Genomic DNA, 27,363 nt, shown 5'->3' with positions numbered 1-27,363 from the left:
TTGACTAGGGATGTCCCCACAAGCAAGGCCACAAAACCTTCCCACCGAGGCATATATTTTAGCTTCCTCTCAGGCAAATAAGTACCAAGAATGACTACCAACCTCGAGCTCAACTCACCCTATTCCTCCTGTGAACTGAAACGCGTGCGTTCTATTGACTTTGGTATTTTTGAGCCAGAATTTCTAAAGCGCATGTCAGTATGTGAAGTGACATCAGCGGAATTGTACAAAGACGGGCTTCCCAATTCCTGTGGGTTAAACGACCTCCGCATGGGCACGACAGACTATCGCATAAACTGTTCCACCTGCAACATGGACGTGAAACATTGCCCTGGCCACTTTGGCCACATAACTCTGGCCAAGCCCATGTACCACTATGGATTCATCACTACAGTGATGAAGGTCTTGCGCTGCGTCTGCTATAACTGCGGAAGGTTGTTAATAAGCCCCGAGGACCCCCGTGCCATGGCGCTCAAGAACAGGCCGGGGGCCCAAAAGCTACACCGGATGGCAGAGCTATGCGTCTCGCACTACAAATGCGAAACGAACATAAAAGGCCAGACGGACGGGAAGGCGGACGGCAATGGCCTGACTATGGGTAGCATTTCGGGCCTTTCAAACGGCGCAGACGAGCCTATCGACGGCAACCCTGTTGGTGGGCCCAAAGCGGAGCAGAACGGCAGTGTAAAAAAATTGGATGGCATTGGCATGGGCTGCGGGTACCCGCAGCCAAAGTACTACAAAGAGGGCCCGAACCTCATGATCCAGTTCAGCGACAAGCAGAAGGAGTTGCTGGGAGAGGCCGACGAGTACATTGAGGGCAAGCGCACGTTGTATGCAGAAGAGGCACTCGAGATTTTGAAGAGGATTAGCGAGGAGGATATGAAGGCGTTGGGGTTTAATCCTGCTAGGAGCAGGCCCAGTTGGTTGATCCTAACAGTGCTGCCCGTCCCACCGCCATCCGTGCGGCCCTATGTACAATTTGGGTCAGATCGGTCTGAGGACGATCTGACGCTGAAGCTGATGGACATATTAAAGACCAACAGTCAGTTAAAGAAGCAGGAGGAGCGGGGTGTGGCCGCTCACATAATACAGGAGATGTGTCAGTTGTTACAGTTTCACATAACAACATTATTTGACAACGAGATCCCAGGTATGCCCGTTGCAAGCACAAGGTCAAAGAAGCCAATAAAGGCCATCCGGTCTCGGCTCAAGGGCAAAGAAGGCAGGTTACGGGGCAATTTGATGGGCAAGAGGGTGGATTTTTCAGCACGTACCGTGATAACAGGCGACCCTAACATTCCAATAGATACGATAGGCGTGCCAAAGTCCATAGCAATGACGTTAACATTTCCAGAGACGGTAACACCGTTAAACTACGCAATTTTGAAGAAGAAGGTGGAGAAGGGTCCGCATGAATGGCCCGGTGCTAAATACATAGTTCGCGACGACGGCACGCGCTACGATTTGCGCCACGTACGACGTCCATCAGAGCTCCAGCTGGAATACGGGTACAAAGTGGAGCGCCACATGCAAGACGGCGACTACATTTTGTTCAACCGCCAGCCATCATTGCATAAAATGAGTATAATGGGCCACAAGGCGAAGATATTACCCTACAGTACATTTAGGCTGAACTTAAGCGTGACAAGTCCCTACAATGCGGACTTTGACGGCGACGAGATGAACTTGCACCTGGCCCAGACCCACGAGGCGCGCAGTGAGATAAAGCACCTAATGCTATCTCCAAAGCAGATAGTTTCTCCGCAAGGCAACCGGCCGGTGATGGGCATAGTACAGGATTCATTACTAGGCGTGAGCAAGTTCACCATGAAGGACACCTTTCTCTCCCGCGACGTGTTGATGAACCTCTTGACGTGGATTCCATACTGGGACGGGCGCGTCCCCCTACCCTGCATATTTTACCCACAGCGACTGTGGACAGGCAAGCAGGTGATATCAATCCTCCTATCGTTTGACCAGGCGCACCTACAGAACCAGATCAACATAAACTTGCGTCGAACCTCAGGTTTTTCGTCAGTGACCGGGCAGGGCAGCGTTAGGGCCCTGGAGATGATAGACAGCGAGGTGACCATCAGGCAGAATGAGCACTTGACGGGCACAATTTGCAAGCGCACAGTGGGCAGTTCATCTGGAAGCCTAATTCACGTCCTGTGGCACGAGGCGGGCCCAGAAAGGACCAAGGATTTTATAACAACGCTACAGAAGGTGGTGAACAACTGGCTGATAGAAACCGGGTTTACAGTCTCTTGTTCAGACATTATAACGGCGGACACCACTTTGGACATGGTGGCGGAGTCACTGGGCGCAGCCAAGGACAGAGTGCAGCAGCTAGTGAGCTTGGCGCAGCGGGGCAAGCTGGAGTGCCAGCCGGGGAAGAGCTTGTTCGAGTCATTTGAAGCCCGTGTGAATAAGGAGCTGAACGAGGCGCGCGAGCAATCTGGACGCATCGTGGCCGAGAGTCTGGACGAGCAGAACAACATATTGGCCATGGTGAATGCGGGGTCCAAGGGGTCATCTATAAACATATCCCAGATAATAGCCTGCGTAGGCCAGCAGAACGTGGAGGGCAAGCGCATCCCCTTCGGCTTTTGCGACCGATCGCTCCCTCACTTTATAAAGCACGACTACGGACCGGAGAGCCGCGGCTTCGTGTCCAACTCCTACCTCAGCGGGCTGACGCCGCAGGAGATGTTCTTCCACGCAATGGGAGGGCGCGAGGGCATTATAGACACGGCCTGCAAGACCTCCGAGACGGGCTACATCCAACGGCGCCTGATAAAGGCCATGGAAGACATAATGGTCCACTACGACGGCACGGTGCGCAACTCGGGCGGAGACATCCTGCAGTTCCTCTACGGAGAAGACGGAATGAACGCAGAGTTCGTCGAGGACCAGCCCCTGGAGCTGCTGGAGCTGGACAACCAGCAGCTCTCGCGCATGTTCTACCACGACTTCAAAGACGCCAGCTACGGAGTCGGCTGGATCCTGGACGACCAAATACGAGAGTCCATACTGACGGACTACACCAAGCAGATGGTGCTCATGGACGAATTTAAACACCTCCTAGAGATGAAAACCCTAATATGCCGCGAGGTCTTCTCCGACGGGGCGGCCCGCCAGCACCTGCCCATCAACATCCGCCGGCTCGTCGAGTACGCAAAGACGCAGTTCTCCTGCTCCCCCGAGGCCCGACGGCCCATGTGCCCCGTGGACGTCGCACAGCGCGTGAGAAAGCTGCTAGACGAGCGCCTCATCGTCATACACCGGGCCAGCGCCGCAGACTACCTCTCGGAGGAGGCGCAGGACAACGCCACGCTGCTCATCCGGGCGCACCTCATCCCCGCGCTCAACAGCAGGCGCATCCTCGAGCGCGAGCGCCTCAGCCCCGCCGCCTTTGACTGGCTGCTCGGCGAAGTCGAGCGGCACTTCAACCTCTCGCTGGTGCACGCCGGCGAGTGCGTAGGCGCCATCGCCGCGCAGTCGATCGGAGAACCCGCCACGCAAATGACGCTAAACACCTTCCACTTCGCAGGCGTAGGCTCCAAAAACGTCACCCTAGGCGTACCCCGGCTCAAGGAGCTGATCAACGTCGTCACCAACGTCAAGACCCCGTCACTGACGGTGCACCTAGAGGACGCGGTCGCGCGCGACCAGGAGCGCGCCAAGGACGTGCAGCTACAGCTGGAGCACACCACGCTGGGGCACGTGGTGTCCTACGCGCAGGTCATATACGACCCCCACGTCACTGACACCATCGTGTCACAGGACCGCCAGTGGGTCTGCGACTACTACGAGTTCCCTGACGACGAAGTCGCGGTGGGCAGCCTGGGCCCCTGGCTGCTGCGCGTGCAGCTTAGCAGCCGCGTCATGACGGACAAAAAACTCACCATGCGCGAGGTCGGCGAGTGCATCTACAGGGAATTCTCCTGCGACGAGCTGGACGTCATTTGGACTGACGACAACTCGGAGGACCTCGTCCTCCGCATCCGCCTAAAGACGGGCTCCGCGCAGGCCGACGCCCCGACGGCCGCGGAGGACGTCTTCCTGCAAAAGCTCATGTCCCAGTACCTCTGCAACGTCACGCTCCGCGGCGTCGCCGGCATCACCAAGGTCTACATGCGCGAAGAAGCCGTGACGGCCTACAACGAGGCCAAGGGGCAGTTCGAGCGCCGCAACAACTGGGTGCTGGATACCGACGGCTGCAACCTGGAACAGGTCCTGCCCATACCGCAGGTCCGCTACTCGAAAACCATCTCCAACGACATCACCGAAATCTTCAACGTGCTGGGCATCGAGGCCGCCAGGCGCGCGCTGCTCCGCGAGCTGCGCGCAGTCATCAGCTTCGACGGCAGCTACGTCAACTACCGCCACCTGGCCCTCCTCTGCGACGTCATGACGCACAAGGGCCACCTGATGAGCATCACCCGACACGGCATCAACAGGGTCGACAGGGGCCCCCTGATCAAGTGCTCCTTCGAGGAAACGCTGGAAATTCTCCTGGACGCGGCCACCTTTGCCGTCAGTGACGGACTCTGTGGCGTCACGGAGAACGTCATGATGGGACAGCTCTGCCCGCTGGGCACGGGCTGCTTTGACGTGCTGATAGACGCGGACAGGCTCAAGGACGCCAACCAAAGCTTCCAGGTCGGCGCGGCAGGCCTGGAGTACTCCGACCTGAGCTCCAACGTCAACTCCCAGACGATGTCCCAGACCAGTCCGGACCGCCAGTTCTCGCCCGGACACCTCTCGCCCGGCCAGTTCTCCTCGCCCTCGCAGGCCGCGCTGCTCCTCTCGCCCCTCCTCGTGACCATGGAGCCTCAGCAGCCGGGCGCCCAGGGCGACGGCGGGGGAGTCGACACCCGCGCGCTGGGGGGGACGTTTTCCCCGGTCTGCCAGTCGCCCACGAGCCCGACCTCGCCGATGTCGCCCTTCTCGCCCCGCGTCCTCTCCCCCTCCAGTCCCCTCTCGCCCCGCGTCCTCTCGCCCTCCAGCCCCCTCTCCCCGACGCTGCCCCAGCGGGCCTACTCCCCCCTCTCCCCCGTCTTTGAGGCCGCCAGCGTCTACACCCCGGCCTACTCGCCCACGAGCCCTTCCTACGCCGGCGCGGCCGGCGTCTACTCCCCGTCCTCGCCTTCCTACCACGCCGCCGCCGGCGTGGGGGCGCAGCCGCTCAGCGTGACCAGCCCCGAGTACTCGCCCACGAGCCCGCAGATGAACCTCGCCAGCCCGGCCGGCGGCTACAGCCCCACCTTCAGCACGACATCGCCCAAGTTCTCCCCCACCTCGCCCGGCATCGCCTCCCCCGTGGGGGACTCGGCCGACGCCTTCGGAATCGCATCCCCCTCCTCTCCCTCCTACCCCATGTCCCTCGTCTACGACATCGTGAGCCCCGTGGGCCCTTTGTCCCCCGACCAGCAGTCGCCGCAGCGGCCGCCCGATGACGCAGACCCCACAGACCCCTTTGACCTGTAGCTCACAGCTGCAGGTCTGACCTGCAGTTCTGACCATTGGCTATGAGCTTTAGCTCAGAGCACCACATTTTTTAGTTCTTAATTTTAGCTATGCCTTTACCTATGACCACTGGTTATGAGCCTTAGCCCAGAGCACCACATTTTTTAGTATGACCACTGGCTATGAGCCTTAGCTCAGAGCACCACATTTTTTAGTATGACCACTGGCTATGAGCCTTAGCTCAGAGCACCACATTTTTTAGTATGACCACCGGCTATGAGCTCACATACGTCCAATCCTATTTGGAGGACTACATGCAATACGTACACCTATACCTATACGATAGTGCCACCGATTAGACGATAGACGAGGAGAAATTACATAAAAACTGTTCAATGCTCGCTCTTGCCACCGACAAACGGGCAAGAAAGTATTACCATGAGACGCTACACTTGCACTATACGTTATAGTAGAGGAGCTTGATGATCCAGCAAACAGCGGCGGGCAATGCGATATCCAGGATAGAAAGAGAAAAAACATTCCACACTAAGCCAAATCTGCTCAGCCTGACCAGCGAGAGCCAGTCGTTGATGGGAGGTATGATTTCAAAAATGAGCACCGTGAGAAATGCAAATCCCGATGACAGAGATAGGTAGAGAGTCTTATTGTAGAGGAGCGGCTGTATAAAGGGATGCCCCTGGTAGTTACAAACAAACATAGATATGTTCATGGCAAATGATATGTAATAAATACTCGTGTTCACCACATTCGCCTCGAACGGCGCGTCCAAGTCCGGCACGTATGATGGGTCCCTGCAGAGTTTTGCCATGTCCCAAACCCTAAAGAGGATGCCCCAGTGAACGAGAATCTGCAGGCACAAGGTTATCAAGTTGAACGGAGTGAAGATAGAATGCTCCGGCCTCCTTTGCCCAAGCTTCTTTGCGGCTGGCGCCTTGGAGACAATGACCACCATGTACGTGTAGAAGAAGGAAGTAATGGCAGATTGTATATCCCCAAACTGCACCCCGTCAATCGCGAGAATTGAGACTGAGATAGCGGTCATGAGAGAGTTAATGGCCATCAACTTGTAGAGCATATTCGCCGTCGACAGGGCGCATCTCCCGCTAGAAATCAGCAGGGGGATGCACCTAACGTCATTGCCTATGTAGGTGAACGGAGAGGCAATTGAAGCCTCACCCAGCTTGATTTGCGGCATTTCGTCAAAATCCTGCATCGTGCTTATGCTAAAGTCATCACAAAGCGCATCGCTCGATGGAAAACTGCTCGAACACTCCCTGCCAAAAAGTGAAACGCCTATGTGGGCTGCCTTCAGCGCCGCCATATCGTTGGTTCCATCTCCACACATTAGCACTGTGTGACTCAGCCTCTTCAGCGTTGATATGCAAAAGGCCTTTTGCTGCGGGGAAAAACGAGCAAATATTGTTGAATACTTTATCAAGTCGATCGTGTGGTAGGGAAACTGCTTGATAACGGATTGGAGGGCTGCTCCCAGCACACATAGCACGTACTTTTGCGCGAGCCTGCCAATATCTGAATCCTCAAAGCGCTGGATAAATGATCCATCCCTCCTCGTCCATTCCAGTGGCTCAGTGCTCTGCAGGATCGCAAAATCAACCAGGCCTGGTTCGACACCCTGGAAAACGACGAGCTTAGATTGCGCAGCTACGTGGCAAGCAGTGAGGGGGTTGTCTCCTGTTATCATTATCAGCCTGTGGCTTGAGGCACGTAAAATCTCCATGGCAACCTTTGAGCTGGGCTTCATGGGACATTCCATAACCAGGAACCCAGCAAAGTCCAACTTGCTCTCGAGAATTTCCCTCTGATTGGACTCTTCGCTGGGGAGAGACTGATTGGGAAGCCACTTGGCAGCCATGGCCAGGACCCGGTATCCGCGTCTGGTAAAGTACTTGAAAGACTCCACATAGGTTGGAGGGCATACGTTCAACATCTCCTTTATCACTTCCGGGGAGCCCTTTGTCAATACAAGGTATCCCTGGCTTGGGGCGGACGCAGGAGCGGCGGAATGCCTGCCTTCAGTGGACCATTCTTGGCCATATCCAGAGTGGTGCACAACACATGTCATTCTCTGAAGGTGGGATGCAAATGGAAACCTCTTTATTATGCTCAGCCTCTCATGCTTCCCCCCGATTTCGAGTTCAACGTTATCTTGGGATACTATGTTCCAGTTTAGGGCGTTGAAGGCTTCCTTCTCCATTGGATCGCCCACAATCCCATCATTAACCTTCACCAGTGAGTTGCAGCCGCCTATCACTGCGGCTGTGATAAATGGCAAACGAGGGCCCAATACATAACTAGAATCCAAACAGTTCAGCATCTCATCCTCTTTTATACGGGCGTCTCTCTCTTCCAAGCCAAAAATGCCCAACAGCCGCATCTGGTCACTGGTAAGTGTTCCTGTCTTGTCGAAAGAACAAATGTCAATTGAACCCCCGAATGGAAGCCGGGATGGCTCGCTACAATAAATGCCCAGCCTGTAAAGCTGGGCAATCGAAATAGTCACAGAAAGGGAAAGGGTTATAGGAAACTCAGCAGGTATAACATATGTTATTATATGCGAACACATCAACACTAATTTATACACGCTAGCAACTCCCTTATAACGGGGTGAGGTATAATGATCTACCACAGTCCAGCACGCCACTATGGCCGCTATCAGTAACAATCCGATAAACAGCCACGTATTCACTGTACCAGGCTCAATATTATCTCCCGTGTGCAATAAAGACTTCACAAGCTTACCCTGGCAGGTGTAAAATCCCGTCTTAGTTACCACTCCCACGCATCCAAGGATTGGTGTCTTACGCTTCTTAAATGATTTCTGGTCACATTTGACCAGTACCACCCTTGTTCCGGCGTATAGCATGTGCTGCTTGTTTAAGTTATCCATGAAAAATTTGGAATCGGAAATGTATGGAGATTCATCCTCAGGCAGCGCTACTTTAATCTGCGGAATCGACTCCCCCGTCAGAATCGATTCGTCACAAATGGCGTAACCCTGCAAAAGTAGCGTGTCTGCAGGCACTATGAGGGGAGGGGCCTCCATATATGGAACAATACGAGACATTTTGGACACAGCATTCGCCCTCAATGAATTAGACTTAAATGGCAATATGTATATATCACCTGGCAACAAATCCAATGATGATATCAATGTCCAAGACAGATTCCTATACACGTAAACCGACAGGGGATTAAGACGCATTGAATTAATACGGTCATACTCCCGGATACGCTTTAGTATCATTTGGATCTCTATAGAAAATATGCCAAATAATGAAAGCAGCCCGTAATACCAGTAGTCATCGAGCATCCAAAGAACGACGCTGAAAATCTGAGTGATAAAAAATGGCGACAGGACGGCCTTGAGTAGCATCTGGAAAAAGTCACGCTTTGGAATTTGGTAGTCATTTTGCCCATATTTCGACCTGTTAATGTCCACTAAAACATCCACATTTACATTGAATTCCGCCTTGGCTTTAGGGTAACAGCTCTCTTCAATCGATCTCCGCTTCGTGGTATTGGACAGAGATTTATTGTTCAAAATATTCTCAGCCATCTCGTAAATCTCGCCCAGCGTATTAGGCAACATATAGTCCTTAATGTTTATCAGCCCATTCCAGCATTTGTAGTTTGACAGCTCAAAGTGACCGAGCGGCTCAAACAAACCGTTGGAAGAGTTAAAAATCCAATTATCATCATGATATACAAAATTTATCATGTAACTGCTCTTGTTTAACTCCACTAGCCTTGATGCCTTTGCATGCTTCGACGAAACCAGCATATGCGTGGCCCGCCTGACTATAAACTCCAGGTGCTTTTTCGAACCTGGCCTATGGCTCGACAACTTGAAGAACAAAAACGCCTTGACATAGTGCGAATAGTGCGCTAAAATTATCAAAAACAAATCCAATACTGCCAAAATAGTTAGGACAATTATCAGCTTTAGTGCCGCACTTTGGTGTACTAGTGAATGCCCAGAATCCAGTACCAGCCCTAAAAAATTTCTTCTAGAGCTTCCGCTGTCCAGGATTGCAATGTCTTGTGATAAATCTTTGTCACTATTAGATACGTAATCCCCCTTATTACTACTAAAATCGGGGGAAAGGACGTTGGACGATTCATTAACGGTCAACTCGTCTTCAATTTTCTGGACCGAACCAGAGGTGCTTTCCAAATCCAATTGGATGGGACTGGCGATGCTGGAAGAACTTGTATTACTGAGATGCGAAAATATGCCGCACGATGCCGATCTGAATATGAAAATGTAGAGTAGTGTGATGCAAACTATGTAGCCCTTCATAAGTAGCAAAGCAACCCCGCTGCCTCGCTTTAAACGGCAAGCCTTCATCTTCAGCGGAGGCTGCGATTTGCCGTACATGCTTTCACCTAGCACACCCCACCAACATACACAGGCTTCTTCCCTTATTCTTCACGCCTCTAATTCCCCCTAAATAGAAACTACTCCTCTGATCCACATCTTCTTCTCTAATTTCCCTCACCTTGTTGCACTCTACTAGTAGAATCTCCAATGGAAGAGGTATTCATCATACTTATGACTTAGATACGGAGTAAAACTGATACTCCATTCAACAATAATGTCATAAAGGGCGGGTTTGCAACGTATTTCGGCTTAGGTAATTGTCCAAACCATACAGGTTCTTTGAATACCTTTGGCAACATTTGCATTTATGTTATTAATTATATGAGGGTTTTTGGCCAGGACCACAGGGCTGCCTATAAACACTGCATACTCATCTACTCTATAATGGTGATAGTCCAAAGCTTTGCTGCCGTAATGGGCTGCCACCTAGAACAAAATATTGGACCCCGAGATACGATACTAGCTGGCACCTTTCTGATGATGGTCGGATACATCATTTCCTACTGGACAGTGTCCAGTATGTTTTTTTTCACGTACATAACACGATATCTAGGATGTCTTATTCTATACTGTGCGGTCTAGGATCAGGAATTTGTTATCCCGTTCCCATGAGCATTGCGGTAAAGTGCAACCGGAAGAAGGAGGGTTATGTAAGTATATATATATATATTAAGCGCTCTTTTGAAAAATTTCTCTCTAAATATGTACCAATTGAATTAAATAGCACAATATTTACAACTCTTGTACATATTATTCTAGCGATTTAATATTAATAACTTTTAAATACATCACCTGCACTCATCGTTCTTATTATTTCTTAAATATTACATACCATACACGCATTATACGTAAAGATTAACGAAAATCACATCTATTTTATCGCATGATATGACATTAAATTTCTGTACCGTCTAAATTAAAAATTTTAACATCATTTCACAATAATATCAAAATTTATGCCATTGTTCAGGGTCACAATCATTTAATTCCATTATTATCATATCAAACCTTTTGCTTAACTTAACAGTCCTTCAAATTAGCTTGATTAGTGTGTGCTGGCATATGGCTTTAATAGTTTTGCCATCATTAACATTTAATGATACGGATAATACAGTCTTGCGGATACATACACTTGGGCGGCGGATTGAGTGCCATATTCTTCACCCCGATGCAACTTATGTGGATGAATCCCGGCCTAAAGGAGGTACACTTCGAGGACAATTTCGAGCATATAGAATCTAGCATTGAGGACATGGGAATGCTTTCGCATTTACCTTCTTTGTTCATCATAGAAGCCATAATTATTGGGCTTGTCCAAGTAGGCTATTTTTAAAATAGTATTATGGAGCCAATAAAATTGGCCGCGCCGCCTACGAACACAACATTTGGGATAAGGAATCAGTACTGGATAAGTATATAAAACCAATAAATGATTTCTTTGGAAATCTATCCACCTGTGGCCCGTTAACTAAAATCGTCAAGGATGGCGACGAGGACAAACTGATTAGAAGCGACTTGTCCAAACCATTGACAGTCTATGATCTACTTTCCAGTGTCAAATTCTACAAGATATATTTATCCATGCTACTGAGTTGGCAATCTGTCATTATTGCCCACGTATGTTCATGAGTGATCTAGTCTTATTGGAAGATACTTGGGATTGGTAAATATAAGATAAATGACGGGCAGGTATCTAATATTGCCCTATCCTGTGCCGTGGCCAGCCTGGTTGGTAGAGTTTTTTGGGGCATAGTTTCTGATAAATATGGTTGGAGGATGTCTTGGGTTAGTCAATTCAAATATTCTAACAAATCTACACATAGTTTGGCACAATCCATATATCAATTTGTTCTGCTACACAACATATTTTAATACACTTTTGAATATATTAATGTATAATACATCAAAATTACATTCAAAAATGTTGGACATTTCCAATCTCTAATATAGTGCTCAATAATAATGATGGTCGTCGTGTTATGCTCGACTTTCAAGGAAGGACTTATGTTCAATCTATATGCATATGGGTTGTGGATTACGATGGTCTACTTTGCACATTCCGGATGTTATACACTTACACCTTTGGCAACATCTGATATCTTTGGATCCAAGGTGCGTTTATCTAGTATGATAATTGAAATATTGCACATCTACATTATTTTATGGAATATAAACAATGCCCTTATTTAGAACTTTGCACCAGCCTTTGGACTCCTTTCAACTACACGGGCATTTGCTGGAATATTAACGGCTTTGTTGACCTTTCTTGTAGGCACTCTATACACCATCGACTTGATGCCCTTTGTCACCGCCTTAATGAGTATCGCCTCACTTCTAGTCTTCAAAACAATTTAGCATACCCAATTGCACGGCAAATACTTACTTGACTCTTGGTATCTAAATGTAGAAGTTAATTTTTTTTTTTTCACATTTTGCCCCACCCATCTCGCAATAGTGACGGATATTGCGACGGGCTAGTATAGATTAAATCATACGGTAGCCAGCTGCGTTTGTAGACATTCGTTATAATGTGGGTTCGATCCACGTTAACAATTGCATTTAAAATACGCCAGTGGTTGGTTGACTAGTGTTATTGTTGTAAATACTAGACAAAATTTAGAAAATTGAAAAAGTTTCAAATACGATTAGTTTGTGATTGAGTACGGCAAAGCTAAAAGCCAGTTTACTGGTTTAGGTATAACGAAGAGTCTATTGATGATGGCATTTCTGAAATTGTAACCTCAAATCTCGTCTGTACACTCTGTAACGATGCCAAGTCTTCATCTGTGGACACAAAAGTTATAGCTAAGCCTTTAGTGCCAAATCTACCAGCGCGGCCAACCTATATAACAATTTAACGCACTCGGTGCAGGTAGGAATCAGTGGAATCTGGCATATCGTAGTTGATTACTATATTAACCCTCTCGATATCTATGCCCCTGCCAAATAAATCAGTTGCTACCATAATGCGCTTGTCAAAATTCTTGAATTGATTGTATCGGGTAATTCTATGTTAACTTTAAAACTGAAAAAAACATTTTTTTTCAAAATTTTACACTTTTAAAACTTCTCCAATCCAAGTTATATAATAATATTGCATAGCGCCTTGTGGAATGTTATACAATAAACAGTTTGACATTTTTTTAAGCAAAAATTTGAGCATTCTCTAAAATACAAGATTTTAACATAATACCATTGTAAAAAATCAATAGTGATTGTAATATTCAAAAATTAGATTATGCATTACGCGCAAACATATAAATTATAAACATGTATTCAATATGTAAAAGGTGAGAAATTATGTGAAAGCCATAGGAAAATGATATTAGGATACAAATATGGACAAACTGATTAGTGGAACTATTGTTATTGGACTTTAAATATTCCTTAAAATCGTGTATATAAATAATAAAGTGTTTTGCCTACCTTTCGGCCTGCTCCAATCCCGCATGTATGGCGATACTCGGGAAGTTACACTCTGTAAGCAAGTTATCTAATATTTGCGCCCTGGAAACAGATTTCACAAAGATAATAACTTGGTTAAATTCTAGTGCATCCAATAGATCGTTCAATTTCCTATTTTTATCCGATTCCTGTAACTTCACATAGTACTGTAACAGTCCGTGTAGCGTAAGTTTTGACTCGTTATCAACAAATACTTCCACAGGTGATTGCATAAATTTCTTGCAAACGGCTTTGATCTCAGGCGTCATAGTGGCAGAAAAGAACATGACTTGTTTCTTCTTAGGTGTGGAAATGAATATATTTTGAACATCTTTCCTCATGTCCAACTTTTCTAGACACTTATCGCACTCGTCTAACACAAAATGCTGGATCTTGTCTGTATTTAGGTATCTCCCTTTTATCAGAGCTAGAATACGCCCTGGAGTTCCTACCAGTACGTGTGGACAAGTTGATGGATCTTTAAGCATTGATATATTTTTTTGAATAGGAATGCCCCCATAAACAACTTCGCATTTGACATTTTTGATATATTTTCCAAAACGATCAAATTCATTTTTGATTTGATAGGCAAGCTCTCGGGTGTGAGATATGCCCAAACAGACAACACCACTGGTGGAATCTGTGGGCTGATCCGGTGCGTTGATTTGTTGTAATACAGATAACACAAACACTGCTGTTTTACCCATTCCTGATTTCGCTTGGCATAAAATATCCACGCCAGTGATCGCATGAGGAATTGTTTCATGTTGGACTTCCGAAGGGTGCTCAAAGCCGGCATCTCCGATAGCCCTCAGGAGTTCCGGTTTGAGGAAGAAATCCCTAAAACCAGAGGCATGAATTGCAACGTAACTTCCACGGCCAATCATGCCATCTCCGCCGGTGGCCGACTTAATGACTTGTCTCGTGGGCAACGTCCCCTGCTCCTCTTCATAATCAACCAATTCCTCGTTCATGTCTGCCATCCCTGTTATATTTTAAACTATTAATTAACAATGGAAACTGGGTAGAATCTAGGTTTGCTATTAGTAAGGCAGTAGAAATCAAACCTATATATATAATATATAAGTTTACGACCCCATACCCGATGCCCAGGTATTTGTAATGTAACTTATGCACCTTTACACATTTTTTACATCGTTACGTATATCTTATAAACTAGTTAACTCGATACTTTATTGAATATTAGTGTTATATTCAGAGCTGCGATGGCAAAGGTTGGGAACGAGGCCATCAATACCGAAAAGATGCGCAAACATCAGCTAATGAAATATTTACAACAAAAGGAACATACACCAAGGGAGCCTATTGACATTTGCCGTGAAACTAACGGGGTAGATCTTGTACAATCCACGATCTTAAATGCTAGTCCTTCATATGGGTCACTAGAACATGTTCTAGTAAACTCCCTAAGTTCAGCCAGTGCCGTAGTGTCTGATGTGGACCATCAGATGATAGTAAAGATATTTTTTAAGCAGCCTACAAAGGTTTTTGCCCTCACAATCAATTCTCAGATGCCACCTGACATAGCTGATTGTTTACCTCCAAAAATTATCCAAGTAAGTTTATTTGTATACTATAAAATGGGCCTGTTAGAGCCAAATATTTTTATAGCCGAATTTTTTTTTCTTATAAATCACTAGCTCACGAAGGTGTACGGTGATCTACCAGAGTTTGATTTTTCTGAGGTGGATAATACTCCCATTGGCGATCAAACCATAATCACTGATAAAAATCTCATTGACCGGGCCACCCTTAAGGGGTCCAAATTTCAGCGTGTGACCAGCTTAATACTATTTATCCAAGAAAATTTGGGTAAAGCCAAACTGACATTCATTAACAACATCGTGGTTTGGGGTTATCTACACTAGTAACGCCTTTTAACTTTTTGTAACATACCAATAGAGTACTACATCACAGTTCATTAGTTTGATTTAAATTAGGCACGTTGCTTATGTTGACGATTACTTAGTTGTGGCATGATTTGCGCGACCAATAAAATTTATGGAATGGTTATTTCCAGAGAAGTAGAAAATAGTTAGTTACGCCGACTCCAGCCTTTGCTTGTTCAACCTTACTATGGTTGACTTAACGGCATTGGCTGCGGGGGTAGTGATAGACCAGGCGCCCCCCGCGATCTTCATATTACAGCTCTTGCAATACCAGATTCCCACTGCCTTCCACTTTATAGAATTCTAAATATAGCTAAAAATTACTTTGCAACAGAAAGGGCACATGTATTTCGCATGTTGCTGCAGTTCAATCTTCTTCATTTGTTTACGCAATGAAGCTCCATAACGCACGCCATATTTGCCGGTCAAGCCGACCTATATCACTAAATTATTTACCTTTTTCGTTCGTTTGGCCATTATTCCTACAGGACGCTGATTCTTGCAGGTGGCAACGCAAAAAGTTGTGGAGTATAAATGTTGTAAGTTATGGGGAACAGAACTCAGTACACTAATACTCACTGTCTAATCACTATTATTTTAGAAAAAATTATTTCCTCAGTTCCATTACTAAGTCATTTATAAAAATATATATTGTAGCAGTGATTATTATGGAAATTATGTAATTTTTAATGACCGTTGCTACATTGGCGAATATGTCAATTGATGTCTGGAAAATGATTTTTATCGTGCAAATGGACTAATTTAGACACGACGATTACTCGGGTGTCTTAGAGTTAGAGTATAAAAATTTTAATAGTTTCTCTTCGTGCTTATTGGGGTATTGCAGGGCCCACCCATTAGAAGTACATAAGAGATATTTTAAGGAATAATTTAGAACTTTAAAATAAAAATTTTACTTATTATGTAAAATTCGGCACTATAGACTGACCCTACGTGCTCAGATTATATGCGTGAACTAGGCTACAGCGTGCGTGAAGGGTGTGATCACAATTGTCGTAAAATTAGAAAATGTGTGCATGCTGTTAACCCATACCAACTAGAATATTACTAACAGGGATGAAAAAGAGTTTGACAAAATAGCCGATGAAACCCATGGTAAGAAAACCCAGTGAGCATGCATACATTATGGCCTGGTATTCTTTTTTGTTGGGTTTGGTACATTTTCGCACAAGCCTCGTACTGTCCATAAAAAACTCCTCAATGTTGACACAGAAGTAACCAAAAGGATTACTGGTATCCCTCAGAAACAGGGGCAAGTTCAATTTCATACTTACTGGCGTGGGGGGATGGCACGGCACGACACTCCCATTGTACACGCACGGCCATATCAACCCAAGTTCAATTCCACTTATGATAACAAATATTTGGCGCCTAGACCGCGATTAATGGCTAACGGAGGGGGCCAAAACCCCGACTACCTCTATCCATCTCCCTCGAACACACTCAGTGCCAGGCCAAACACACAAAGCCTTGGCACTCCATTAGGTTGCACGACTAATTCTCTAAATATGACAAATAATTCTATAAATATACATAGAGATATGAGTCTGCGCGAGTTGCCGATCAGCCCAGCTCCTGGGTGGATGAGCCCGAGCATTCCCTTGAGCTCGGGGGATCGAATATCCTCCCCTTCCCCTCCACACTATAGTAACGTAGAAAGCCGACAACATATGCGTTCAATCCTTTTTAACTCTGCAATAAACTTCTCCAACACACCACAGTATCGTGAACTGGTCTTTCGACATGCCGATGAAGGAGGAAATCGGACTAGGAATTTGCAACGTGAAGAAGTATATCGCGAGGCGTACAAGGAACTGCAGCGACTTGACGAAGGGGGCGAATTGCCTTTGCCAATAGCAACTAGCGGTGCAGCAAGTGGTGCACTGACGAATATACGATCGCAAGATAGAAGTGATCCTAAGAATGCGATATCCAAGCTGATCTTAGATGGGGAATCTCCAAGCGAAATATCGGCCGTTTCTGACGTTTTAGAGAGTCCAATTGTGATAAAGAATCTATCGCCGTCGGTGGTGTCCTGGCTGATCAAACAAAAGCAACGTGGCTATTGGCACAATAACTCATCACTCTTCATTTTATGCTTTATAGTTGCACTGAGCGTGGGAAGCATCGAGACTATATGGAGATTATCTCATTTTTGGGGATCAATTGTATTTATCATTCCCTATTTCATAAGCTATTTTATTGTAGTGCAGCCTATGCTATCTTTTGAACTGCTTTCGGGGCAGCTAATAAGGGAGGGACCGCCTATTATTTACAATAGATTGGTGCCAGGGCTGGGCGGCTTGGGCACGGTGATTGTCATCTTTTGCATCATATCTGGTTGTATATCTAGTGGACGTGAGTCACGGACTATTGTTTCATATCCATACATTACTTATACATAATGTCAATGTATGGGTTTAAAGCTTTTACCGTTTCATCAATTCTGTATACACAGCTATATTTGTACATACCGCATACATATTGTTTGTTTGAATCTACTCATCCTATCCATCATTCATAAGCGCGAATTTCTTGCATACATGAAAATTTGTCTGGTATTAGTAGTGGGTTGTTGAATGCACTATTGTATTGTTCACTATAATATATGTTATGACATAGGATCCTGCGCCGAATATATGTTGTATTTTATCGACGTACTAAAGTCACGTGTGCCTTGGAAGTTGACCGAAGAAGAGGTCAGGCTTTGTAAGTCATTTTTGGATGACAAATTTGAGTGCATGAGATTCAAGCCAATTTGCCACTTCAATGTAACGGAAAATTTGTGTAGTCCATCGACGCTGGGTAAAGTAGGTTACTATGTGAAATATAAAATGCACAAGTTTGTTGTTTTTAAAATTAGTTTAAATGTTAGATAATATATTTATTTAATATAACTGGTTTCACTATCATCACTAGAGGTTGTGATTTTTCCTCCCGAGGAAAATTTGATAAGTTTCTTATTGCTATTGTCTACCAGCAGTTCTAATGGCTTGTTACATCGTTATTTACAGACCGTAGAGTGTGTATAACATTTTGGAAAGTGTATAATCAGTGGATTTTACGTTTTCATTATATTCAGTGTCTTATTCAGGCGTACGTGGCGTACAAAGAGCGGTTCCACAGCCAAGATATAAACTCTGCAGCTCTAGATCCCCAACTTGCCTATGCAATCACCGCAACTTATGCAATTGCCGGAACATTCCAACTCCTTGGTCTAACCAGCTTCACCTTCGCCGCTGCATTTATCGTGATTCTTATCTGGTTCCTGGGACATATCCAACTCATCACCACTATGCAACTAGATGGAGCCTTTGAATACTTCAAAGCTACCATGGGTAAGCAACGGCATTTTTGTTATAATTAATGTTGTATTGGGGCTTTGATAATTCCTTGGGATTATCAAAGAATAGATCGCACTTAACTAATTCAGGCGACTGGAAATGGAACTTCCTGTTCACCAAGTCTAGAATTTGGACCCAGAGTTTGAGATGCTGCATCTACGAATTTGCCATTGGTAGTGGCGTCTACTCGACTATCGCATCAAAGTCACGCCTGGGTTATGATATGTCGGCAGAATCCATCGGTATAGGAATTGGTCATGTATATATAAATTCTCTGCTATTTTCTTCAGCCAGTGAGTTATATGGTTACTTAGTCGGTCTGGTTGGCTACTATTCTATCGTCCTCGGAAGCGAACCAGAAGATATAGCCTGGATGCTGGAGCAGGATTGTAGTTACGTTTTGCTACCGCTGGGATTTCAAATTGCAGAAAATACAGAGCGTACCCTATGTATGCTCTATTTTGGATGCTGTTTCATACTAATTTGCTCTGCTCTTGCTGTGCAAATTGAAGTTATCATTCTTACACTGCAAGGCGTGGTTATTGGTAATTATTCATTATCTCGTATCGACAGAAGAATCTTGAGTGCTATACTATGCGTGGCTTTAATGGGTATATCATACCCCTTAGGTAACACCAACGGCAAGTATATCGTGTGGTTTTTGGAGATTGCACTGGGAGATTTGGGTAGGGTGTCCATGGTACTGATAACTTCTTTGATGATTGGCTGGGTTTATGGCTATAGAGAACAAGCGGAGCAGGTGGGCGCGATTGGTGTTTTGTTGTTCAATTTTCTGTTTTGGGCTGGAAACATTTTGGCTACCTTTTGCGAAATGTTTAACGAAACGGTACCATTTCTTATTTGGTGGCTCGTACGTTTATTATCAATTGTATTGGCATCGGCCATTGCCACTGTGTATATCAAAAGGACCAGAAAACTTAACACTGCTAGTGTATTATACTGGTTATTCTTGGGCAACATAGAAGTGATGCGGGCGATGATGAAGCGCATATCACCTAGTGTCAAAGCGGGATTTTTACCTGCAACTGTTTTTTGGTCAATTTGCATTAAATGGTTAGGACCTTGCATGCTTTCCAATACTTTTGCAGACATTGTGGAGGAGTTGATTAACAAGGAGGATTTGGCCAGCCAGATAGAGATAGTGCCCTCAAAGTGGAAGATTATCGCACTTATTGTTTGGGGCATATGCATTTTAATAATTATAGCGGGATATATTTTGAACAAACTATTCAAGCCAAAGAGTGAAGTCACATTGCAAAATTTGCCCTCGTCTCTCTACACATACAGTTGGTTACATGGGCTGCTGCCCAGGTCACTGTTTAAAGAATTCTTTTAATATATGTAACTACGGACATAACAAGTTAATTTTTGTACAATATTCGTTTTTTGGTTGCGAAACTCGCTTCTATCGTTGCTAATTATACGTTGGCCCCTATGATTGCCTTATTTACGGGAGGCTAGCTGGTCCTGAATGGCCGTGGCAAAAATACTGTAACCATATTTGCTCTGACTACTGGAGAATCCTCCACACATTCCAACCAATGATTACCCTACCCTATCTTTGTACCTTTGGGTCACATTGGAGCCAAATACGCATTAATTCAGTGAATAAAAACGATCGGTGATGATTATTGAGAGAGAAAACTAAAAAATGGCCTAGAAACTCATTAGATTCATTTAACATTTGTAAGAGTTTAGCATTTGTAAAATTTTGTATTTTGACTCTGATTTCAGTTTCTAAGTGACACGGTAACTTACCCCTGCTCTAGCCATGTTGAGAGAATTCTGGTGCAGCAATCTAATGTATTCTAGCTGAGACATTTTTAATCGCTTGTCAACGGCATCTAAATTGAAACTGGGGGAGTGCATGTGGGCTTGTAAAATGGCATCTTCGTCAACTCCATCAAGAGTATCAATGTCAGTATAAGGTCGAGTGATATCATCGGGCAAATCTCCAGCCGAAACACTTGCACGACGACTAATGGTACGACCCAAATATGGCGAGTTATCATCATCTGAAACTACTTTCCTACCCTCACTGGCAAACAAGCCACTAGGAGGGGTTGGATTCATGCCATCCAATTCAAAGTCCGAGTCATATTTTTCCCCGTCTATTTCCTGTACATTCCATAAGCTACCAATTCCACCAACCGCCGTTAGCGGATTGTAGCCGTTAGCGACCGCCATTCTCCATTCCCTGATACGGGCCAAGATCTCCGCCTCTGTAAAATCCTCGATTGCCATATTCATGAAAGTGATTACTTTCTTGGCCCATTTTTTGGATATACTAGGCAGAACTATCTTGTCAGTGTAACAATTGGCACATAATGCTAGAGATAGGACGCGGAAAAATTCTTCGACCTTGCTGGATTTTCTGCCAGACGTATTGAATTCAATAATGAGATCGCGATCATCCCATTCGATTATTTTCTCGTAGCACTTTTCAAAGTAATCATTCTGGCCAAATTTAAATATGTATTGTACAATCATTGACAGTGAAAGTATCTCATCCACTTGTACTGGCAAACCGTCTAATATATTTTTGAGTCTTAATATTTGGTACGGCACCATGTGCTTCAAGTCAAACTTGACAATGCCCAAAGCATCCATTAGGGGCTTAAGCTGGCCGTTGCTAGCTAACTGCATTTCACTGGCGGTGAAGGGGATTGTCACATTATCTTCATTCTGTCCCATTTGAAGATAGCGTACCAACGACTCAGCGGCTATTGCTGCCTTGTCTATTAACCGCTTAAGAAGATCATAGCCAACTTTTTCAAATGTATCAGCAGCAATATCTAGTATAGTTTGACCGCCAAATTCGACAGTATTGCAGGTAAATTGCCGTGTGGATGTCGCCATTTGATCAAACCTATCCTTTATTAGCGAGGTATGCACTCCAAAAGAGTACATCTTTATTACATTATCAATGCCAGAACCACTGACAGCAGCACTATCAAAAGTTACAAGCTTGAGACCCAATTTTGATACTATAGCATCCCAAATTGTCATATCATCGTCTAAGCTATCACTAAGCCCATCTTTAAACTCTGATAGATTGGGAATTTCAATCAAGTTAGCCATTTCATCCATAACTGCACCACTTTGTATTTCAGCTATTTCAATGGCCTCAATTACGTTCATATGTAGAACCTTTAATGACGATAACACACGTTCACTAACAGTGACCGAATAAACATTTCCTGAGACGTCCCCTGTGAAATATCTCGTGTGATTGCCTAATATCAACTTCATAGGCACGCTACTGGCACCAGCGGAAGAGGCAGGCAAGTTAGTAAGGGAAATGTATTGCGATATAGATCTGATGCTGTAGTCACTGTACGTGGGCAGCTTATTTGAATATAAGGTCTTGAAGGTACCCAAATCACCACTGCCCTCGAAAACCTCAATAGCAGAACCAATTGCCTCGTTTACCACCGCAGCAGTGGCATATTTACCACTCGTTACATCGCTAAGTTTGTATTTCAGGTGCCTTGATATCTCAAAATCAATCGTATCTTCACCGTAAGACTTTAGCAAAGACTGCAAATGCATTGGAGACGTTGGCGAATAGGCACTGCTTTGCCGCTTGTTCTTGAAAAACCAGAGCTCGAGGGGCAAAAACAAGTTCCCTCTGTTCCACTTTAGGAAGAAAGACTCCACAATGTCAAAGGCAAATTGACCCACCCAACGAGTCTGTGGATTAGCCCATATGGAGTCAGAAGCAACTATACGGTACAGTGATTGCATTGAAGGTAGATCCCAGCAAATGGCATGATGGCCATGTGCCAGTGCCTCCTCCAAGTAACGGATTATCAAGTCATTTGTCAGTGGGTTCACTGAATAGCTAAGTAACCCAATTAAAGAGGCAATAATTTTACCGCATCGAAGCTGCCTATGATCTTTATGGTATAAATTGTCAAGGGTAACCTTCTTAAGACCCACAACTTCATCATCACTAATGTCATCGTAAATATCCAACCTATCCCCTAATGATATGTTTGCAATAGGAGAGTATTCAACGTAACCTAACGTACCTATTAGTTGCTTTAGTAATTTAAACAAGTGCAAGGCGCTGGTGATCAACTCCACGCCTGTTATGGGCTTCCACTTGCTTAGCACCCAGAAAATGCGTCTGACCAGCTTGTTGCCTAAATATCTACCAACAGCATCTCTACAAATCTGTAGAACATTGGAATTGCTATTTCCACTATGCAACCTTATTAAATGTAGGTCTGCGCTAATTAGTCTGAATATCAGGTAGAATGACTCTGCATTTTTAACTGTCAAAGTGCCATTTTTTTGCAATCGCGAAAATAATTCCGGTAATAATTTGGATGTGAGAGTGGAGTGTTGGCCAATAAATGATTTCAAGCTCACTAACATATATTCACTTAGTAGCAGCGTTAAATTCTCTTTCTCTCTCCTTTTGTTAATCTCGGTAAACAAGCTGGCGTAGTGCTCAACAACCCAAATGTGAACTGATACCAGTATTTTCCAGTCATTATCTTGAGAATAATCATCCCCCGCATCACGCAGTAAATCATATGATAGCGCATTCATTACTGTTCCCAAGTTATAGAGCAGCAATTCTCTCTCATTTTCATCGCCATTGTCGTGGTCTTTCTTCATTGTATGAGCAGGTTGTAACTTGTGTATTAGATCAAAATCTTCGTCTACCCCTACAAATGAACGTATCTTCTCTAACATTCTCTTAGTTGTGGTTTTTGTGGGAGGGGAAATAGAATATTGTGCATAAAACAAAGGCTCAAAAGGTAGTACTTTGATCGTGTGCTTTAGGCTACAGTACCTATAATGCCTCGTTTGCTTATTTGCCTGGCGTAGTTTGGCCATCTGTATCCTAGCAGCCCTTGGATTTATCCAATTGACATTGCTATTGATCTCTCTCAAATTCGAGCTTTGGGCACTAGAGTCGCTAATTCTGGAGATATTCAAATCCATTGAATCTGGTATAGCCATCATTATCACGTGAATCAACCGCAAAAATTCCCAAAGTTTGGCCCTCATATCCGGATGGATGTAAGAAACCCTAGCGCCTGTGTAATCGCTCAGTCCCATTTGCACAGATGGGCTTTGGAATATCTCCAGGAATTCCTGCATAAAAATGTCCAATAATGTGACATGTTCGTTGTCACATATCATTACAAGGGGGGCAATGTACTCGGAGGCTGATATGCCGTAATTCAATTTGATCAGATTGTATACAAAATTTCGTATCAAATTTGATTGGATATCGGCGCGCAAGCCCGCATTACGAACCTCATCTGCATCCTTTAACAACTCCTTTTGCACCTCTAAAAGCTCAACATTTATTCGATTTGTTCTTGCCTTGTTCTTTTTTAGACGTCCCTTCTGCGTATATTTATTAGCGTCCTCATCGCCATCACCGTCTGATGAATCGACATCCATTTCGTTTTTTTGAGATTCATTTATAATTGTATCCCTTAGTTGAAGCAGTTCTGCTTGCCTGAGCTTCATTTGCTCAACCTCCCTCTTTCTTTGGTCATTCCTGTAGCCATTGTAGCGCCAGTTTTGAATTTCAAGCCTCAAATGCACTAGGGAGTTGTAAAATGTTTGATTGAGAGATCGCTTTAGATGCGCTAGACCATTTGCATACTTATACGTTATGTCCAGCTGTTTCATAAATTCTGGGTGATTTGAAACTTCTGGAGGATGTCCCCTTTTCTTAATCTGCCTATCAACCCCCTGCCAATGCTCCAGCCATTCCTTAGCAGGGGGGGTAAATAATTGGTTTAATATACCAAGGATCTCTCCCACAATAGTTCTTTGATTTGCCTCATCGAAAGTCTTTTCAATAACTTCTAATAGGGGCAACAAGTGTGTTTCCACAATTCGATTCTCTAGGATGTACATTGTTGCAAAGCGCGGGTGTTGAGATAGGATTATGCCATCGCACTCGTGATAAATGTTACCCCTTTCTCTCTGTAAAAGTGATGATAAATCTCGAAGCGAATCTATTGCCTGAGGAGAAACAGAAGTTACGTTAATTAGATGAGTAGTTGTGTTTACTTGGGATGAGGTGGACATAACTGAGTTAAATCGGCCTATTGGCGCATTTCCAGTGGTGTTGGATATGTTTTTTAGTAGTGTATAGGTTATGCTAGCGGCTGCACTTTTGATTCGTTCCTGAGTGCTTGATTTTGGGGAAGTACTCTTTTTATCTTGACTGTTTTGGGCTTTATTATTGATATTTCGATTAATTTGTGGGTTGTATATGTTTTGGGATGAAATGTCAAGAGATTCCCTAATAATCAGTGAACTGATAAGGATCATGACCTCACTCTCAAGAGTTGATCTGATCTCGCCCATTCGATCATATTGTCCGATCAAATTATTGCTGTACAAATCATCATTAAATTCAGGGATTTCCTCCTTTTGAAGTTCTTCCTCCCTTTCAATGTAGGTGGGCTTTACGGTCTTGCCGAATAGGAATGTTTCGTAATCTTCACCACCATCTGAAAGTGTTTCAGATGAATCTGAAACACTTTCAGATTGATAATAATCTTCACTATGGCTATCACTGGAACCGCCCATTTTACAGCTATTTATGAATGTTTTTGAGTAATAATGGTGACTATCTGGGTCAATTTAAATGAATGAGGGTGAATATAACTAATTATAAGTGATTATGAAGAGTTGCGCTGTGTTAAATAGAGGGGAATACGGCAGTAATAGCATATTATCACATTCCTAATGAAGTGTACTACACATTTTTGTAAAGTTTATATTCAATGAGACAAGATGTTTTAATATATTAAAATTCGAAAATTTAAACGAAATTTTACACAATTAAGGAAATGAATACCTACACCAACCCATGGCCTAATGACAAGTAACGGCCCTATAATTAAATGTAGATAATGGGTATGCTCGATGACGACGATAATGTGAGTTTACCTACTGAGGGCTTGGAATCTTCCAATGTCGGATCTAGACTTAGGACCATGTTAAGGTCCGAATACATTGCCAAATTGCCACCAGATTCCGTGTATAGCCGCGCTATTTCCCCTCACTGTAGGGACTACAAGATTCTTTATAGCGCTAAACCAAAGACTATTTTGATATGCCAGAGTCCATTCAACCCTGATGCCAGAGCTGCTGCTTTGGAACTGGAGGAATTCATAACCAGCGCACTGAACGTTAATGTTGTTATGGATGAAATGCCATTGGCCCAAGAAACCAATTTCAAAGTATATGCTGGACAATTAGCCAGGGAAAGGGTCGAAGGGCCAAGTTACTCCTCAGTAGATCTTGTAATATCTATCGGTGGTGATGGTACCATACTAAATGTATGTCGCTTATTTTCCCGAAGTGTTCCTCCTGTTATCGGCCTATCAATGGGTTCACTGGGCTATATGGCTAAGTTCAAAATGGATGACGTAAAAAACATCCTCCAGAAAATTGATACCAAGGGTTTCAACATATCTCTTCGTGCAAGGTAACTTATACAGTTTATAGAGGTTGATTGTTAAATTGCTGGATGAAAATGAACATGTAGTGAGGAAGTTTACTGCTTTGAACGAATGCGTTGTGGATAGGGGTATATCGCCGTATATCACAACACTTGATGTTTATTACGATGGAAATTACCTAACCACTGTTTCTGGTGATGGGTAAGTGAAATTAATTTACGTGTGGAATTGGTTTATATAGTCCCAAACCAACGTTGATTGACATATCAATCAACGTAGGTGCTTGATTGCTCGTTCACTTGAACACTAAGTGTTAAAATTTATTTGTTATTTGTATGATATATTATTTATACCAAGTGAATTTCAACACTTTTCAATTGCATAGCTGCAAATACTCGGTTTTTAATGAATAAATATTTGCTGGTTACTCTTATAAAACTGGAATATCCATTGAATAATAATTTTTTGACTAATGATTGAATTATTTATCAAAATTTACCCTTGTTTCATAAGAATTTCATGGTTATGTTATAATAATTTAATGCAATTATTACTTTTGTTGAATTATTAAACTGGTATTTTATATTTATGTTAAAAATATAACATATTATTGATTAATTGAATGAACCGTGTGTAAATAATGGAATGATTTTGATCCTATGTTCATTATAAATATTAACAAAAATAAACTAATACACACTCATTTCATTGTCAATATTTCTAGCCACTAATTTAGACTGTTAGTTGCAACACCCAGTGGATCAACCGCCTATTCTATGTCAGCCGGCGGCCCGATAGTACACCCAAATGTAAGAGCATATCTAATTTAGGTACGATCAATGCTTTTTACAGTGATATGTCCACACTCAATTTCCTATCGCCCGCTAGTTTTACCCGCAGATAGCCAAATTGAAATAGCAGTGCCACAAGATAATCGTGGAGATGTGAGATTGTGCGTGGATGGGTACAATTGTGGAATGCTGAAACATGGAGAATCGGTGAGGATTGCCTGCGCAGAACATGCATTTCCACTGGTGTTACCTGATGATGCAGAGACAGTGACTGAATGGTGCAAATCTCTGCGTGAGCATTTACACTGGAACTTTAGGGTTAGACAAAAGAGGCTTTACACCAAGGGAGACACCAATGTAGATGATCCTGATGACACGGAAACAGAGACCACAAAGGTGGATACCATGGCAAATTGAAACGTGTACACAAATATAACTAATTCATCCTAAATTACAATATAACACTAATATAATATAATATAA

The 27,363-nt window shown here is 44.1% G+C and overlaps 10 protein-coding genes across 10 annotated transcripts; 5 read left to right on the top strand and 5 right to left on the bottom strand.

Annotated features, from left to right (window-relative positions):
- Nucleotides 1-90: 90 nt before the first annotated feature.
- On the top strand, nt 91-5,496 carry BMR1_03g04825 (DNA-directed RNA polymerase II subunit A; the record flags this gene model as incomplete). The annotated part of the gene is made up of 1 exon (XM_012794119.1): nt 91-5,496. One exon carries the CDS (start codon nt 91-93, stop codon nt 5,494-5,496), a length of 5,406 nt encoding a protein of 1,801 aa, XP_012649573.1.
- BMR1_03g04820 (ATP13A1) lies at nt 5,933-9,895 on the bottom strand (the record flags this gene model as incomplete). The annotated part of the gene is made up of 1 exon (XM_012794118.1): nt 5,933-9,895. The coding sequence occupies one exon, from the start codon at nt 9,893-9,895 to the stop codon at nt 5,933-5,935; it is 3,963 nt and encodes a 1,320-aa protein (XP_012649572.1).
- On the top strand, nt 10,046-12,253 carry BMR1_03g04815 (monocarboxylate transporter, putative; the record flags this gene model as incomplete). The annotated part of the gene is made up of 9 exons (XM_021482312.1): nt 10,046-10,054; nt 10,079-10,151; nt 10,173-10,431; nt 10,452-10,548; nt 11,013-11,216; nt 11,237-11,515; nt 11,537-11,683; nt 11,849-12,010; nt 12,089-12,253. 9 exons carry the CDS (start codon nt 10,046-10,048, stop codon nt 12,251-12,253), a joined length of 1,395 nt encoding a protein of 464 aa, XP_021338845.1.
- BMR1_03g04810 (ATP-dependent RNA helicase UAP56/SUB2) lies at nt 12,582-14,325 on the bottom strand (the record flags this gene model as incomplete). The annotated part of the gene is made up of 3 exons (XM_012794116.1): nt 12,582-12,740; nt 12,762-12,906; nt 13,325-14,325. 3 exons carry the CDS (start codon nt 14,323-14,325, stop codon nt 12,582-12,584), a joined length of 1,305 nt encoding a protein of 434 aa, XP_012649570.1.
- On the top strand, nt 14,569-15,231 carry BMR1_03g04805 (hypothetical protein; the record flags this gene model as incomplete). The annotated part of the gene is made up of 2 exons (XM_021482311.1): nt 14,569-14,919; nt 15,013-15,231. The coding sequence occupies 2 exons, from the start codon at nt 14,569-14,571 to the stop codon at nt 15,229-15,231; spliced, it is 570 nt and encodes a 189-aa protein (XP_021338844.1).
- Nucleotides 15,403-15,729, bottom strand: BMR1_03g04800 (large subunit ribosomal protein L37Ae; the record flags this gene model as incomplete). Its single annotated transcript, XM_012794114.1, has 3 exons — nt 15,403-15,555; nt 15,577-15,687; nt 15,709-15,729. 3 exons carry the CDS (start codon nt 15,727-15,729, stop codon nt 15,403-15,405), a joined length of 285 nt encoding a protein of 94 aa, XP_012649568.1.
- On the bottom strand, nt 16,296-16,541 carry BMR1_03g04795 (protein transport protein SEC61 subunit gamma and related proteins; the record flags this gene model as incomplete). Its single annotated transcript, XM_012794113.1, has 1 exon — nt 16,296-16,541. The coding sequence occupies one exon, from the start codon at nt 16,539-16,541 to the stop codon at nt 16,296-16,298; it is 246 nt and encodes an 81-aa protein (XP_012649567.1).
- Nucleotides 16,542-16,559: 18 nt separating this feature from the next.
- BMR1_03g04790 (transporter, putative) lies at nt 16,560-19,974 on the top strand (the record flags this gene model as incomplete). Its single annotated transcript, XM_021482310.1, has 5 exons — nt 16,560-17,631; nt 17,896-18,083; nt 18,368-18,611; nt 18,707-18,910; nt 18,932-19,974. The coding sequence occupies 5 exons, from the start codon at nt 16,560-16,562 to the stop codon at nt 19,972-19,974; spliced, it is 2,751 nt and encodes a 916-aa protein (XP_021338843.1).
- Nucleotides 19,975-20,315: 341 nt separating this feature from the next.
- BMR1_03g04785 (conserved Plasmodium protein, unknown function) lies at nt 20,316-25,211 on the bottom strand (the record flags this gene model as incomplete). The annotated part of the gene is made up of 2 exons (XM_012794111.1): nt 20,316-20,375; nt 20,397-25,211. The coding sequence occupies 2 exons, from the start codon at nt 25,209-25,211 to the stop codon at nt 20,316-20,318; spliced, it is 4,875 nt and encodes a 1,624-aa protein (XP_012649565.1).
- On the top strand, nt 25,538-27,297 carry BMR1_03g04780 (NAD+ kinase; the record flags this gene model as incomplete). Its single annotated transcript, XM_012794110.1, has 4 exons — nt 25,538-26,115; nt 26,138-26,290; nt 26,826-26,898; nt 26,920-27,297. 4 exons carry the CDS (start codon nt 25,538-25,540, stop codon nt 27,295-27,297), a joined length of 1,182 nt encoding a protein of 393 aa, XP_012649564.1.

The sequence above is a fragment of the Babesia microti genome, chromosome III (assembly GCF_000691945.2).
Source record: "Babesia microti strain RI chromosome III, complete genome".
Lineage (NCBI taxonomy): Eukaryota > Apicomplexa > Aconoidasida > Piroplasmida > Babesiidae > Babesia > Babesia microti.
This window is presented reverse-complemented; position numbering and strand designations above follow the sequence as displayed.